Genomic DNA, 16,790 nt, shown 5'->3' with positions numbered 1-16,790 from the left:
GAGGGATGCGCTGAACAAAGAAGTCAGATCCGTGGAGGCTCCACCTTACATCTTACCGGTCTTAAAGGATCTGCTGCTAATATCCTGATGCCAGAAACCACAGCAGACCTTCAGGGTTCCATTGGAGTCCATGCCTAGACGGGTTTTGTGGAGTGACACCCTGTTAAGAATGCAGTGATAATGCGTAAACTCTAAACTGTTTTAGAAATTTGTAAGAGAAAAAATACATAAAACAGCAATTTATGTAAGATTCATCAGTCAGTCAGTTTGCAGCTCCCAGACACTCAATGAAACAAAAGAAATGGCCTACAAGAGCTCTTGTGTCACTCTCAATTGAAGAGATGTTCGAGTTTTAAAACACTATAATATTCAAATATAAGTTATCTGCTTTTATAGCTGTTTTCAATAAGTGTTTCTGAGGGACAGAGAAAAAAAAATGAGAAGCACGAGAAGCACAGAATGTGTCAAAAGAAAAGACAGTGCACGCTCCAGGTGAGAAATTAGAAATATTAGCATATTTATTACAGCGACATGAAGGACATAAGAATGCCTACATCCTTTACAACAAGCAATGCAGAGGAAATTGGCATAGGAACAAATAACCTTTATGGGTGGGCAACAAAAGAGAGAAGAGGGGATGCTTTGGGGGCGGTGGAGAGGAAACTGAAAGCAGCAACTCAGAATCTAATGGACATTTACAGCACATACCTGGTGAGAAACAGAAACAAACGCAGCATTTCAGATCGAGAGAACCAGCCCACAGCGCTAAACTTGGCAAGGCGTGGAGTGCCAGAAACGTGGGATTTAAGAAAAGGGTGCAGGTATGGATTAGAAGTGCTAACTAGGAACACAAAAAGCGCACTAATAGCTTCCTTTAATTTTTGAGGAATTAATTGAGGGTACACCTTATGTAGAGTTCTGCACTTAAAAACAGTCACGCGTATATGTCATTTTTAATGTCAGCCAATCATCTGGGATCTGCAAAATAACATGTATTTTCCCCACTTCAGCTTTTCAGGTCAGAACCTTAAAGGGTTTTTAAATATTATTTTAGAAACCAAACCAACTACTCTCCTCTGTCCATGGGGGGGTGGGGGTTCTGTGGATGTCTCCGAGATGTTAAACAACAAGGGTGCTGATGCGAGGTCACCTTAGTAATGCAAATAAATACAACCTGTATATACACTTTACTCTTAATATCACCTCTATTTGATCACGGAAAGTATATAACTCAGTAAATAAGGCATCTAAAAGGCCAGCAGTCCAAGGTAGGCCACTAGAGTGTAATAACAGTGTTAGAAAGAGTAGAATGAACAGTTTCACTTAGTGCCATTTTGTAGGACTTTTAGTCCTAGAATTTTTATTGCGAAAGAGGAAAGTGATTTGGCTGGACAAAGAAATGACAAGAGAGTTTGATTATTTTATGCCGGAACATTTTTATGTCACCAGTTGTAAAACAAGAGGGCAGATAAAAATGGTCCCTTAGCTGCCCTTGAATCCTCAGTCCTGTTACGTGCAAAGTTTTAAGCGTACAGTTGAATGGTTTAAAAAAAAAAAAAAAAAAAATGCGTTTCTAATTACAGACACAGCAAACCCAGAATTAGGTTTGCATTCCAAGCTACTTAATTGCAGTTACTTGAAATGTCATCATTTAAAAACCTTGGTTTTTAAATGATTACGAATTTAAGCTAACGTCAGCTTAGATGTCTGGATATAAATGTCACAATGCTGTCATTTTTGATAATTCCACTGGATTATCTGAATTTAATTGTTGTGGATTCAATATGATTTGTAATTACAGCACCTATAATATTTTAGCTATGGATATGCTTTTAATCACTGTTGTACCACATTATAATAGCTAGCAGAAATAATAAAAACTGTTTAGGGAGAGAAAAAAAAAACATGTAATCCAGTGTTTACACATAGGCTATTCTGCTTTGTTGTTCTTTTTAATATTTAATTTGAAACTCTTGTAACAGTTTCATTCCACTTGCAAGACATGTCTATTTCTCAAATCTAAAGTAAAAGTATTACTGAGCTGGAGGCTTCACTAAGAAATTTTCAATTGTAATTTTTCAAATTGGTATTTTATGCAGGCATCGATTCAAAAACAGGAAGTGATTACATTTTAACGTGGATATGCATATAAAAGAAGCTTGAAAGTTCATTCTACTCATCCTAACACTGTCATAAAAACTGCAGTCACTGTCTCATGTCTTTCAAAGCTGAAGCTTTTCTCCTTGCTACATTCCTTTGTTCAAACTAATGAATCGCCTCACCCGCACTTTTCACCTGTATGAGCCGCCCCTGAACATAAACTTCAAAAATCTCTTTGTCATATTAAAAGCACATCGAAGTCATCATCATTGTTATCATTACAAACATTCTAATAATGGAAATTAACACTGTACATATTTTACATTATGATACAATCAATTACTGTACTTTATGTCACTGTTGGTCCTATAGATTACCACCTGTGATGGAACTGGGTTTCGGAGAACACTAAAATCAGGTTCAGTGCTATTGATACAGTGAACAGAAGAGGGTCCCTTCACATCAAATTGTGTAATTAATGTCATAAGCAAAAATATTGACAAACATACTTGCTTATTCTTGTAAACATTGTGTATTGTAAATTTGTGAGCATTTGGTAGTGACTGAAAATAAAGAGGATAAAACAGTTTTTGTAACCAGAAAGCGAAAAGTACACAACATACAATGTTTTTTTTTTTTTTTTATGCACAAATTACCCTCTTGTGGTGGCACATCTGAAATTCAACACTTCACCTTGTCAATCAAGGGACAGTTCTATCAAGCAATGATGTTGGAAAACACACAAATCTGTAATCATCGGGACAGCACTGTGTAACCGACCAGGCATAAGGACAGAGGAAACGAAAGTGCACGACTAGAATTAAGGTATGTCATCGAGATTGTTTCTTATTTCTGTACATGGCACAAACCCGTAAAATCAAGTTAGACGTTCTCAACAGCGTCACTGGCTTGCATCGCCTTTGCTCCACACAAACACTTTAACTGTTTAAACACACCTGAAACATTGGAAGGCTTCGTCTTAAGCTAAATTATTCCTTACACTATGTTGTACAACAAATATACTTTGCATGCCTTGCAAAAAGATTCACACCCACATTGCCATTTTTCACATTTTGCCGCGTCAAAGCCACAGACTAATCGTTTTGACTGGGACCAACACAAAGTGTAAGAAAAATAATAATGGTTTTCAATGTTTGTTTTCGCACTTCGAATCTGAAAGGTGTGGCATGCATTTGTATTCAGCCTGCTTTACACTCTGACAGCCCTCAATAATATCCTTTGGTCTCCTGAAGTCAAGTAACAAGTAAACAGAGCCCAGCTGTGTGTAGTTTATTCTCAGCATAAAACTAGGCGTTCTCTGAAGGCCTCAGAGGTGCGTTGGAGAAGACTGCCGAACAAAAATCTTTGTGAAGACCAAGGAACATATCATGTTAGGAATAAAGTTGTTGAGAAGTGCAAAGCAGAATTAGGTCCATGCTAACCCTGGAGTAGCTGTAGAGATCCACAGCTCATGTGGAAGAATCTATTTACACAACTACAAGTCATTCACTCCACAAATCTGGCCTTTATGAAAGAGTGGCAAGAAGAAATCTGCCATATATGGGCCATATATCAGCCATATATGGGACACAAGAAACATGTGGAACAAAATGCTCTTGTCAGATGAGATCAAAATTGAGCTTTTTGTCCTCATCCCCTTGGGTTTGTGTGGAAGAAATCTTAACACTCCAAATAAACCTGAACACACCATTTCCACATTAATGTCCAATCTGACTGAAATTTGGCTGTTTTATAAGGCAGGATGGAGAATAACTTCACTCTCCATGTGTGTAAACCTGGAAAACACACACTGAAGATGAGTTGTTGCTAAAATCCAAAAAAATGGTGGTTCTACAAAGAATTGCCTCAGTGGGGTTGAATTCAAATCCATACTAAACCTTTTATTTTTCATGTAATTTAAATGTAAAAACCTTGTATAATTTTTCTTCCACTTCAAAACTGAGCATAACTTCACATAGTCAGTCACAACAAAATAAAATCCCAATACAATAAAACTGTGATCAGTGTGAAAAAGTTTAAAGGGGTATGAATATGTTTGCAAGGCTCTGTAAACTATGTTTATGTTGGAAAAGATATCGGAAGAGTAACATTTCATTAGACTCTGTCGTTTCTTTGCAGTCTGTATGATCATACAGTAAGTGCACGTAAACAGGCTTACGTATACTGGATCTACTCTCTATGGAAGTGTGTCAGAGAGCAGTCTCCAAGGAAGCCCTTTTACTGGCCGAACACACGATTAAAACATACGTCCATCCTACACTAGCTAGTAAAATCTACATCCCCCTCTATGTCTACAGGTCCATTTAGTCATCTCCCCACTCCCCTCACATTCATGTCATCCATAATCTCTTAGCTTTCTGTGAGCAGACGCCAGTGGAAGAGTTCATACATATACAACAATTGCTGTTAACACTGTGCAACCACCGGTACAAACGTTAGGTCCATCTCTATGCTTGTGGCATACACCGCCCATATAAACACATATCTACACATTTACATACCTTACGACCCTTTTTTAAACCGTTCATTATGAAAACATAAAAACAAACAGAATGACGGCAAAACAAACTGTACACCTGACAAACAGTGATGAGCATTATAATCAGTTTTTAGTCATTATGTTAAGTCTTTTTGCTTTTTCCCCCCCCCCCGCTTATGTTGACATGACGTGAAATGGTCTCTGCGTGCGGCTTTGCTGTCTCTCTGCTGCTCCGTCATGGTGAGTGTTGTCGGAGAAGATACCGAGTGCTGAAGTGCCCATCCAGGATGGGGATTACGGGAGGGTGAAAGAGTCAAGCGTCAATGTTGTCTCCATTTTAGTGTCTCAAGAAAAAAAGAAAATCAATGGAGACCCAAGCACAAAGTATCCATTACGGTTCTATCTTAGTGGGGCAGAGACTCCTCACAGGAGCGTCCAGTTCAACTCTGTCTCTCTGTGTGTTTATGTGGAAACTGTTATACTTGGACGTGTGTCCCCTGGGCTTGCAAGCTCTGCACACTGGATAAAATCTTCTTCTGGTGGCCGGCCAGCATCACTCCCATCTTAGCCAGCTCACTAGATGGAAGAACAAAAAATGCAAGGGAATGGATTATAATGCTATAAATAGTAAAGTTTTACAATACAGGAAAAATCCTATACATCAATATATAATACAGATGTTAATTGGGGGGCCCTTTTACAACTGATTTCCAGTTTTCATTGAGGTCTGATATTCTAATTCTGATTTTGACCATTTCCAATAGTTGTCTTACTAAGGCCTATAATAACATAAAAAAGAACAAATGTGGCACAGGTTGCCTTCAAAGAGGTAGTAGTTTTGAAGCAAACATAAAATGAAGGAGCAATGATGATCCCTACTGCATCAGAGTATGTGGTATTGATTGATGCATTTTATAGGCAGAAAATGGTCAAAGAGCTTGGTTTTTATGCATTTAACTGGTAGATAAAAATCATCAGACCTTTTGGCGTTTAAGCTGCCTGTCACCAATCAGATGCTATTAACAGAAAATTGTTTTCAAGTGTTTGGAGCAGTATTTATAGGGTAACTCACCCCAGTGTAAAGGAATAACTCTGCCCCCAGACACATTCTGAAAATGTCACTAAAGTAGGTGGTTCCAAGAGACACGGGGCTAAGTGAGCTGTGGTCAGAACAAGGGAAAGTGACATTTTGAAACTAGGGGTGGGCGAGATTAAGAAAATCTAATATCCCGATATCTTTGGGCTATATCACGAATATATATCGCAATAGGTTTAAATAACCTTGAATAACAAATTTTATCAGCCAAATAGTGCCTAAAGCTGCATTGGTATATCTCATATTAACGTGTCATTTTTTCTAATTTGAAAAATTGATTGCAAAATAAAAATTTATTTAAAATGTTTTATTTTAGCCATTTTTTTCCACCACAGCTGCACATAGAAGCTTTTCACAAATTACAATATTGTCATATTAAAGCTATTTCATGGTCAACACTGGACCTTACAAAACAGAACATCCCAGCAGCCAAAAGAAAAATCTGACACAAAATACACCTGAAATAAAAGGTATCATAAAAATGTGACAATCCCAAAAACAAAAGCCTGTATTGTGACTATAAAATCAACTGACCGGTCGCAGCTACACATTCAGAGCATCTCAAAAATATTTCCGTTGCTCTTTAGGTGCTGGGAAATTTTAAACAAACGTTTTTTTTTTCCTGTCTTATGGGATTTAGCAAAAGAAGACGCCAGTTTCATTAAAGTTCCCTTCGGTGTGTGTGTGTGTGTGTGTGTGTGTGTCGGGGGGGGCGGGGGGGGTCGACACGCGGAGTTTACAAGAATCTTCATTTTGGACTGGATGACGTTTTAGGTGGAGCAAATTGATGCTACTGCTACCTTTTGTGGCAATGGTGTCACGGCATGTTTTGCAAATTACCGCGTTTTGATCGACATCATTCCACTGCCTGAAAAACTCGCTGTGGCCATAGTTCTCGCCCTCTCGTCAATGTTAAGTAAGCGCATGGGTTCCATGTTGTGTGCGCGCGCCACAGTGCTTTCTGGTTTGGAGGAGGAGTGAGTGATGCGTTCACAGCATGTGGGAAAAACTAAACTCACAGTGAATTAAATACAGCGGCTCAATCTTGCCATGAAAATTTACACGCGATGCTCGCGATAAAGTCATTTTAACTATCGCGCGGAGGAAATATCGAGTATACTCGATATATCGCCCACCCCTAGTTGAAACATGGAGTGACCAGGTTGACCTCTGGTGATTCCACCACAGGTTGATCTTTTAAGATTGAAGGAGGCTTTGCGGAGCCCAGCGGGGCTGTGCATCATCAGTTAAAGCTGCTGGCAGGATGGGTCCATGGTCTAGCCTCCAGAACTAAAGCAACCCACTACACTACACTACACTTTCTCCCCATCCTAACAAAGATGAGTACAAAACTTTAGAAATAAGTTGCTAACCTGAATATCGCAAGTAAAATCGCAAAGCTCACCATTCCAACTCCAACCCGCTATGGAGGAATGGACATAGACCCGCGTTTACGCCCCACAGCGGCAGAGCCACCGAAGGGAGTTTTTTTCAGTGACGTCACAACATCTTTTGAACCCATAACAATAGTGATTCAAAATTCAGTGCAACAACCAGGACATGTAGACGGCACTATAAGACAAAAGAGTTAATAGCAAAAAAAAAAAAGTTGATTTGGAGATGAGTTACCCTTTAATGTAAACCAAATTTGTTAGGCCTAGAATGAGAGCTAAGAGGTGTCCCTCTAAAAAATGTTTGGCATTTGTGAGCTTCTGTACCTGACACTGATGTAGAGGATGGAGTCCAAGCTAACATATCCAGCACTGGAAAAGTTCTCCTTGTACTGGCCCATCTTGATGGTGTCCAACCAATCATCCACAGTGCTCACACTGAACTCTGGGGTGGGCGGGTCCTCCCTGCTGAGATGGAAAGCACACTTACAGTCTAATGTAGCTGTGTCCACACAGAGTTCACGCTATTACAAGTGACTCCCCAGTTAAAGAAAATACACCAAAATAAAACACTCAAAGTTCAGTCTCTCAGGAAATTTGAACATTACATCGGGACCAATAAAAAAAGTAATTTTTATACAGAAATGTTATGGCTTACACAATCTTGGGGAATACTGCTGATCTGACAATCACTGACATCCTCCACAAGGTGGCTTCAATACAAATAAACCTTGTTACTTAAGAAGCAGGTTGCTCAGAACGAACACAAAAGTGTGGTAGGAAAAAGTGAACAAGCTACAGGGGTAACCCCAGCCTTGACAGGACTTTGAAGCATAGCCAGCATTTTTTTTTTTTTTGGGGGGGGGGGGCACGGCGTGGAGTACACCTGGAGATTGAGCTTTAAGTGTCACCACACACAGATGTGTCTAGGAAGTAGCCTGCAACTGTCACTTTTCTTGTGCTAAGCCACACTGACAATGTCAGAGATGTCTTACGTGGGCTTAGGAGAAAAATGACTAGGCTGTTTCTCAGCGTTCAAAAGTTCTAATTTTATTTGAAATAAAATTAGAACTTTTGGAAATAAAGGTTCCTAGGCTAGGAGGAAAAAGGCACAGGATCCAAATTTCTTTGCGATCATTTCATCTGCCAGGAGGTTTTAGAACATGTCATGCTTTCCCTTTACTGAAAAAAAAAAACTCTATGGAGATGCTCATTAAAATTTCTAGCAGGACTTGCCACCTGCCCACAGAGCCCGAGTACCACCTGCTTTAATGATTGTGGTGTTACTGTGTTTCAACACCCAGCAAACTTGCCTGACCTGAACCTCACGCAGAATTTATGGAGTATCGTCAAGAAGAAGGTGAGAGACACCCGGGCTCATGTTTTTAATATGAGTTTTGATTTTTTTTGCCTAATTTCTGGAATAAATTAGCTTTTGTGGTATTCCAATTTACTATTTCATGCATGTCTAATTTATTAATCTGAAGCATAGTTCTTAGATTTTGCTGTATTACATATTTATTTTCTTTGTGAAAAAAACAAATTTCCACTGATGGAAGCATATGATTTGTAGTCTTTTGCCCCTTAGACAACCTTTGGAGTCGCTTGCTTGAATCCGTTTATTAAGAATTAATAGCATTTTATTTTAAATTATGGCAATTATAACTTTATTTGAAAATTATTAATGGAGTGCGAACAGAAGTACATTCATAGGGATTTGCACTCTTGGTAAAAAAGTACACTGCTTTAAATGTTTTTTTTTCTTTACGTGTTTTGTAGGCATCCTGGGTTTTTGAAAAAAAAACAAAAAAAAAAACTTTCCAGTCTGGCTTTGTTTAATATTTAATGACATACAGGAATCTGTGGTTTGCAACAGTTTAAATCTTGAAGTTAGATTTATATCATTCTAAAACCTGACAAACACCAGGACATAAACAGTAAAAACAAAAACAAATCAATTAGAGGTTTTCTTTTTGTTTCATTACAACTACCCTGCATTAATCTAAACCATAGATGATAATTTAAGACAAGTTTCTGGTCCTGTGGTTCGTTTTGTCTTTTCTAAACTCTCTGGGGGTTATAACTGAAGTACTTTTGAGCTTCAGCTGTCTGTTGGCTTGTGCTGATCCTTGCTTTTTTTCCCCACTCTCTGTTTAGAGTGTTTGTCTCCGAAGAAGAATTCACTGTATGCTGCACTGATTCTGAACATCAACTAAGTGCCTGAGGTGTAAAATGTAAATGTAAAAATAATGATATTCTCCGGATGCGTGCAATTCAGCTGGGGCTTCGGAAAGTCTAAATTGAACAAGGAGGGGGAAGATACACCAACCCCCAAACTTATATTCTTTTATTTTCTACTCTCAGAACTAGTTATTATGTTGGAAAACAGCTTTAACGAATAGAATATATTTGAAAAATTACGTTTCCTGCTTACAAATTTCAGAATCAACCAAGCATATTTTCAGTGCATTGAGTCTTTATACTGTCCCACACTCATCCAACTGTCTGAAGGCTACATCTGTGAAATACCCAGGTTTCACTAACCAGGCTGAGCTGTTTGCCAGCTCTCTGAGACTAGCTGGGTTTCTGATGAGCTTGTCCAGGATTGTGACAATCTGTCCAAACTTTGGCCGGTCACTGCGCCCCTTCTCCCAGCAATCCAACATGAGCTGGTGCAACACCACCGGGCAGTCCATAGGAGCAGGAAGACGGTAACCCTCGTCTATTGCTTTGATCACCTGTGCAGGAAGAAAAAATTGAATGTGTTAAGTCAGGATTAGTGTCTTTTTGTAGTTTACAAATGTGCTGACGGAAACACTGCAAAGTGTGACGTTTGCATGTTTGGCACTCACATCCTGGTTGGACATCTCCCAGTACGGTCTCTCCCCGTATGAAATCACCTCCCACATGACAATGCCGTAACTCCACACATCGCTGGCTGAGGTGAACTTCCTGTAGGCGATGGCCTCTGGAGCTGTCCATCTGATGGGAATCTTTCCTCCCTGTAGGGAGATCACATAGACAAAATAATCTGACTTAAGTTGTCAAAGCTGAGGAGAGACTAAATGCACTGAAGCATTAATAACATGTCTTAAAGTAAACTATTCCACTGTAGATCTGTGTTTATGTGTATATATTCAGTGTCCTACAAGAAGTTGGATTTTCGACCCATTCTGCTGCTTCTTTCAGGATTTTATTTTGGCTTTTCAAAATAAAAATGGCTGAACACAAATGCACTGCACCATTTTAAGAGTCCTATTTGCGAAAACTGTAGAAATCACTGAATAATTTTCCTTCCTCTTCTCAGTTATGGAATCATCTGCAATGCCGTTTGTCACATAAAAAGTTTGTGGTTGTAAGATGACATTTATGAAAAAGATCAAGGCACTATAAATTCGGATATGATTCAAAGGGAAATAATTTGAGTTGTTTAACTGAATGGTGTTTGATGATCATTCATTTCTGGATGTGAGTGACAAAGTAAACCCACATTTTTGTATAAGGTAACAAACGCAGACTCTAATCCTCTTTAGCCCAGTCACAGGTCTTTTGCAGCTTCTAAAGGGGTTTTCTTTCAGGAAGCCCTTATTTCTTAGCCCCATCCATCATGACATCAGCTTTCATCAGCGTCGCTGTCCCTGCTGAACAGCATTCCCACAGCATTATGCTTCCAGCACCATGGTTCACCATGGGGATGCTGTGCTCAGGGCGATGCATAATGTTATTTTTCCACCAAAATGCCCACCTTTGTTTTCATCTGACCAGATTACATTCTACCTGTTTGCTGTGTTCAATTTCTGGCTTGATGCAAACTGTAAATGGGACATCTTGTGAGGCCCTTATTCAACCTATTAAATTTGTTTAAGAATCCAAATTTTGATTCCAAATGCAAATTGTAGTTGACAAATAAAGATTGATTGATTGATTGATTGAAATGATAGGTACAATATCCCCATTATTGTTAAAAGCAGTTTAACCTTCTTTTTTACAAAAAGAGTACAAATGTTGCCACATGCAAGGCTTGTGCCATGTGTAGAACTGCACAAAATGTTACGATATGATGAGAGAGGTGAACGGATAGAGAGTATACGCCAACAGTTTTTGGGATAAATTCCCTGAGCTCCCCCTGCCTTTGTTGTTGACACACAGATCAAAAGGATCCCATACATCCCCCTGTATGTATAGACACCCCGCCCTCTCTGGTTCACTCTGACGCACACAGACATCGTAGCTCTATAGGCTCGCCTCGGCTTTTTAACATGCGGCAGATGCCTCTGCCTGGTGAAAGTCAAATGAAAGACAAAGCTGCCAAGTTGCTCGGCACTGTACTTTTGTTTCCACAACCACCCTGTCCGCCCCTACCCAATATCATCTCTCTTTTCTCTTAACTGCTCTCGTTGGATCACTATTCTTCCCCGCCCTCCTCCTCTCTCTCTTTTTCCTCCCTGAATCTCAGTCTCCTATGTCAATCTCTTCCCCATCTCTGCCTTTGCTTCCCTCCTCCATCAGCGCCTGCAGCTCTTCATCTAGGTCTATTGACATCAGTGGGAGTTTGTATGTGATTGTTATAGAGCTGTCAGCGGCTGATCCACCCCTCCTAGGGCAATGCTAATGCCACATTAAGAATAACTTCCCCCAACTTTTCCTATGAATATGAATAATGCCATCTCCTTGTGGACATTTTTGATGAGTTACTCCACGGTGGTTTGCCTCACTGATGTTTTGAGTTTCTAGTCTCACTGAGGGCTGGGAGAGGATGCCGCAGTCACCAAAGACTGATTTGACTGCGTGCATGCAAAAAATGTTATTGAGTTGCTTTTGCCTCTTTGTTCAATGCGTTTAATAATCATCATTGTGAACTGGTTTATTCAGTATGTACACATCTACAGTGCCTTAAAAAAAGGATTCATAGTCCTTTATCATTTTACCATTTTGTCATGTTACAACCATGTTTTATCTATTTATCTGATGTAGTCTCTCCTCTTTCTTTACACAAAGAAGTGTAAAGTGTAGGGAATGTAATACTGTACATGATTTTCAACAATTTTTTACTGCTAAGAACTGTTGGGTTGACAGGTGTGCTGTTCATTTTTTATTCAGGCTGCCTAAGTCAATACTCAAATAGAATCACCTTTCACTGGCGTTACAGTGGCAAGTCCTTGGGGGCATGTCTCTAGCATCACTGCAAATCTGGAGTCCAAAGATTTAGCAATTTCTCTTTGTGAAATTGCTCAACCTTAGTTGGACTGGATGGGTAGCATCTGTAAACATCCTGGCACCATTTCTCAAATAGATTTGGGTCTGGACTTTATCTGGGGTATTCTAGTATAGATTCAGGAGAGAGCCAAATAACATCCTTTTTCAAGTGTTGTCACATATTCTCAATTGGATTTCATTTTCTTTTTTTTTTTTTTTCTCTGGGCCATTCCAACACAAGAGTATGCTTTGATATAAACTACCCCATAGTAGTCTGACTGTGTGTTTAGGGTGATTGTCCTGCTGGAATGTGAACCTCTGCCCCGGTCTCAAGTACTTTGGTTTTCATCCAGCTTCAATATCCCTGCTGAAGGAAATACCAGCATGACACCTTTCATTTAAGGGATGGTGCGTTCGGGTTGTTGTGCAGTGGGTCTCCTGTTTTATAAAATGTTTTGCATGTAAGCATCTAAACAAACAGCCATCTTTCACATGCCCCTCTGCTGTGTTCTCAGTTCTCCATTACGCTCCATGTAACTATTACTCTAACAAACCTGTGAGGCCTTCACAAAACAGCTAGATTAATACTGAGACCAAGTTAAACACAGTGAGACTCTGTTTTCTAACTAGATGACTTCTGAAGGCAAAAAGCTTGGACTGGATTTTATTCAAGGGCATCAAAGTAAAGGGGGGCAAAATGCACATGCAATAGTTTTTAGTTAGTTTTTCTTTTGTAAAACCAATTTGAAAATCAGTTTTTTTTTCTCATTTTACGTCAAGATTCTGGATTTGAGTTCCACAAACATCCTAATCCTAATAAAATAAATTGAGTTTGTGGTTTTGACAAAAAGGTTTGAGGGGTATGAAGATTTTCCCAGGCACTGTATGTGACCTTAAGGAGTTAATGACAATTTATGGAAAATGTTGCTAATAGGAATTAAATGATTATAAATACTTTAATATGCCTGATACTCTTACTTTGTTAATTAAAGATTAATCAATTTATTTGCGTTTTCTAGTGTAATCTATCTAACGTGTTTCCGTTTGCTGCAAACTGAAACACGTTAGATAGATTACGTAAGTCTTACCCTTGTAGTGTAGGCGGCCTCGGGGTCGTCCTCCAGAACTCGGCTCAGGCCGAAGTCGGACACCTTACACACCAGGTTGCTGTTGACCAGGATGTTTCGAGCCGCCAGGTCTCTGTGAACGTAGCTCATGTCTGACAGGTACTTCATACCCGAGGCGATGCCGCGCAGCATACCGACCAGCTGGATCACTGTGAACTGGCCGTCATGTTTCTGGAGCGAGGCAGAAAAAACATAGATTCATTTGCAGGAGTTAGTGTTTCTGCTGACATCGAGTTGTAACATGCGGTCGTGCACCAACAACAGCTTTAGCTGTAATTGAAGGTTTAGGCCAGGATTTGAGTCGCACTGGCAGCATTACAGAGTCCCCAGAGCTTCTTGGGAATCACACTTTATCTCTTCCAGCCCCTGCTAACCCTGCACTCTGACCTACAGTCTGGGGGAGGGGGGGGGGGGGGGGGGGGGGTTAACAGGAACAAGAAAGTCTACTTACAGAGGACTGAACCTGACACAGCAGACATAACTTTTCTCTTTAACACTAATCATGTGCCAGCGCAGCTTTCCTTGTATTTCAGATTTCGAGCCGTTTGGCAAAGACATTGCAGCCTGTTGATCGATGATGGTTCAGCTCACCTTCCTCTGCCGATTACTCCTGACCTGGGCCAGCTCGCCCTGTTAAAGAGCCATTTGTGTTATCAGTCACCCTCTCTCCTTCATATCATTTCTCCTTCTTCTGTCCCTTTCTAATCTCCATCCATCTCCTTCTCATCTCGCTCCCTGTCTCAGAGGGGGAAGGACTCAGTTGCACTTGGATTCGGCCTCTTGTCTATCTGTCTTCCTTCATCTTTCTGCGTCCACGCACCCTCCCCTCCTTTCGTCTGTCTTTTTCTTTCTCTCATCCCTCGGCAGCTGCGGAGTAAGTTAATTAGCCGGTGGTTTTGTGAGATGCTGATTGATTGGACTGTCTAACAAACCTACAGACTTCCTCTATCAATCTGCCCACCACACTGTACTGCCAGGAAGGAGGGAGGCATGGCAGGGAAAAATGGAGAAAAAGTGGTTAGATGATAAAAGTATCCTTTTTTTATCATTTACAATTCAATTCTAGGTTGTTACTTTACCTTTTAATACACAGATTTAAAAAACACTCAGTGAGATGATAGAGGGTGTTGGATAACAAAAGGTTTTGTTACCTCAGAGGGATTTCTGCCTAATAAATGTTTATAATTAAAGACAAACTGTAAAGATACCACAGCTGAGCTGTAAAACCATAAAAACAACAGGCTCTGTGGACACATTATGACCTTCCTTTCAACATGCAGTGTTGTACAAAAACATGTATGTTGCTTCATTTGATTGTGTGTAGGCAAATGGGTACTGTGGGGAGCAATATTCTTGAGTTGTTTTGTATCTTGTCACTTCATTTTGCTCCAGTGCTGCAGATGTGATCTGCAACTACTTAGAAACAGGCCCATCATCGCAGCCTTAATGGCTCTGGAGTGAAGCAGAGATTTTACTGGCTGACAAACAAGGCTGAATATGAATCAGGGGAACGTCGAACGCGAGGCGCACCAGGAACTGTGTGCCATTCATCTGAGTTTATGCTAAATCTGTTTCAAGGCTTCTCGGCTAAATCAATACAGCATCTTCAGCGATCATAGCTGAAAACATAGTTTGAATTTCCAGACACCACACAGAGCTAGCTATATTTATTGGGACGTGTGAAAAGCCTTCTAATAAATTACTGTTGTGACAGTAAAATCTCACACTAAAGAAATTAGATGAAATTCTTTAATTTGACTACATTGATTCGTTGAGGGGAAGTCCCCTGTTGAGAAATAAATGTTTTTAAATTTCCTAAAGTGTAATCATTGCTATTTCTACATTACACGTAACTGATCCGTTCTTTTTATCCTTCCACTTTTTTAAGTTGATCTGAGTTAAGTAGCAAAGAGTGGCAACTTGGGGTGGCTGAGACTCCGTAACAACCAGTAGATGCAATCCACAAGCCCACCATTTTGTTTGCGAATAATGACGGAAAAAAAGACCATCTTGTCCCACTATCACAAACATTAATGCAGGGAGTCTGCTAAACACGACTGAAATGGGGACTGTGTGTTTTGGTTAGATGAGACTATCTAGACTGAGATTTTCAGCAGCAAATTCTACAGTTTGCTTTGGTGTGAACCAACAAATAAATATGTGGAAAAGGTCCCCATACCTAATGTAAAGCATGGTGGAGGATCAGTGATTATGTGGGCCTGTTTCTCTTTCCAAGGCCCTGGCATGTCTTTGGAATGCAATGGCATAATTAACTCTTGAAATAGCAGAACATTTGAAATACAATTTGGGTGGACTCTTTCAATGTGGCAGTCTGTGAGCGGATTGGGCAAATGTGTTTTCAAAGCTCCAGCTTTTGTAATTCATTGCTATCACCGACATTACTATTAATAAGATGAAATAAATGACTAGCAAATGTATTAATTATTTACTGCAGAATAACTCTTATATCTGCATATTAGACTATCAAGTCATACACCTAACAAGATATAGGCCTTTTCAATGACTAATGTAATAAGTCACTCACAAAAACATGTTGTGTTGCTTAGCAAATACATTCAATGTCCTGGGGTTATTTCTCACTATTTATAGTTAGAATGATTTTTCACGTCTGTGCCAATAGTGTCTGTGCATTGGGAATGGTTTGCTTTTTGCATTGTTACATTAAACGTACAATGAACTCCTCGATTCCGTTTATCCTAAAAAAGCATGGGTTCCATGTAAAACTCTGTTCTGGGAAATGGATGCTAAGGGCATTTCTTTGAACTTTGCAAAAGACCAAAACTTGAATATTTTTCTTACTTGTCTACCTCTCTGCTCTTCACTAGGAAACAAAAATAAACATAACAGCCATATATTAGTCTCTGACACTGGTCTGAGGAAGGTCTGTCTTACTCCTCTCTTTAAGCTGAGATGTTTGAGGGTTTCTTCCATGATCAGCCCATTTCAAGTCAGCCCATAGCATCTAAATTAGATCAAGATCTGGGCTTTGACTCAACACAGGGACCCCCATTTCATAATTCTCATTATTCCAGAAGTCTTCTGTGTTAAACCTCAGAAAGAAAAGGGATAGGTTTCCTACTTAAACATTCCAAAGGGTAGATAACTTCTAGCGTTTTTTTTTTTGTTGTTGTTGTTTTTTGTCAATACAGAAGTACTTTCACAGCAAGAGACTTCAGTAGGTTTTGTTTGACATTTAAGTTTTTTTTAGTCAGCTTTTAGCCTCTTAAATACTGCTTTTGGATGAACTTGCGTGGATGGCTAAACCTGTTTTTTTTTTTATGTCCTCCCCTTGTAGAGTGTTTTTTATACAGTGGGATGGCTGATTTCCAATTTCTCTGAGATCTTTTAAAATCTCTTAT

The 16,790-nt window shown here is 39.6% G+C and overlaps 1 protein-coding gene across 2 annotated transcripts in view; it reads right to left on the bottom strand.

The window, feature by feature from the left end:
* Nucleotides 1-493: 493 nt before the first annotated feature.
* epha4b (eph receptor A4b) overlaps nucleotides 494-16,790 on the bottom strand; it is a 142,379-nt gene continuing 126,082 nt past the window's right edge. The window contains exons 15-19 of one of the 2 annotated variants that reach the window (XM_012874097.3): nucleotides 13,372-13,581; nucleotides 9,940-10,089; nucleotides 9,632-9,825; nucleotides 7,415-7,555; nucleotides 494-5,176 (exon numbers count right to left, since the gene is read on the bottom strand). In XM_012874097.3, the coding sequence (XP_012729551.2) occupies nucleotides 5,077-5,176; nucleotides 7,415-7,555; nucleotides 9,632-9,825; nucleotides 9,940-10,089; nucleotides 13,372-13,581 (795 nt within the window). In that variant the 3' untranslated portion in view covers nucleotides 494-5,076. The remainder of the gene's footprint in view (nucleotides 5,177-7,414; nucleotides 7,556-9,631; nucleotides 9,826-9,939; nucleotides 10,090-13,371; nucleotides 13,582-16,790) is intronic. The other variant, XM_036129409.1, reaches the window with a different exon arrangement.

This window comes from Fundulus heteroclitus, unplaced genomic scaffold (assembly GCF_011125445.2).
Source record: "Fundulus heteroclitus isolate FHET01 unplaced genomic scaffold, MU-UCD_Fhet_4.1 scaffold_165, whole genome shotgun sequence".
NCBI classification, from domain to species: Eukaryota; Metazoa; Chordata; class Actinopteri; order Cyprinodontiformes; family Fundulidae; genus Fundulus; species Fundulus heteroclitus.
This window is presented reverse-complemented; position numbering and strand designations above follow the sequence as displayed.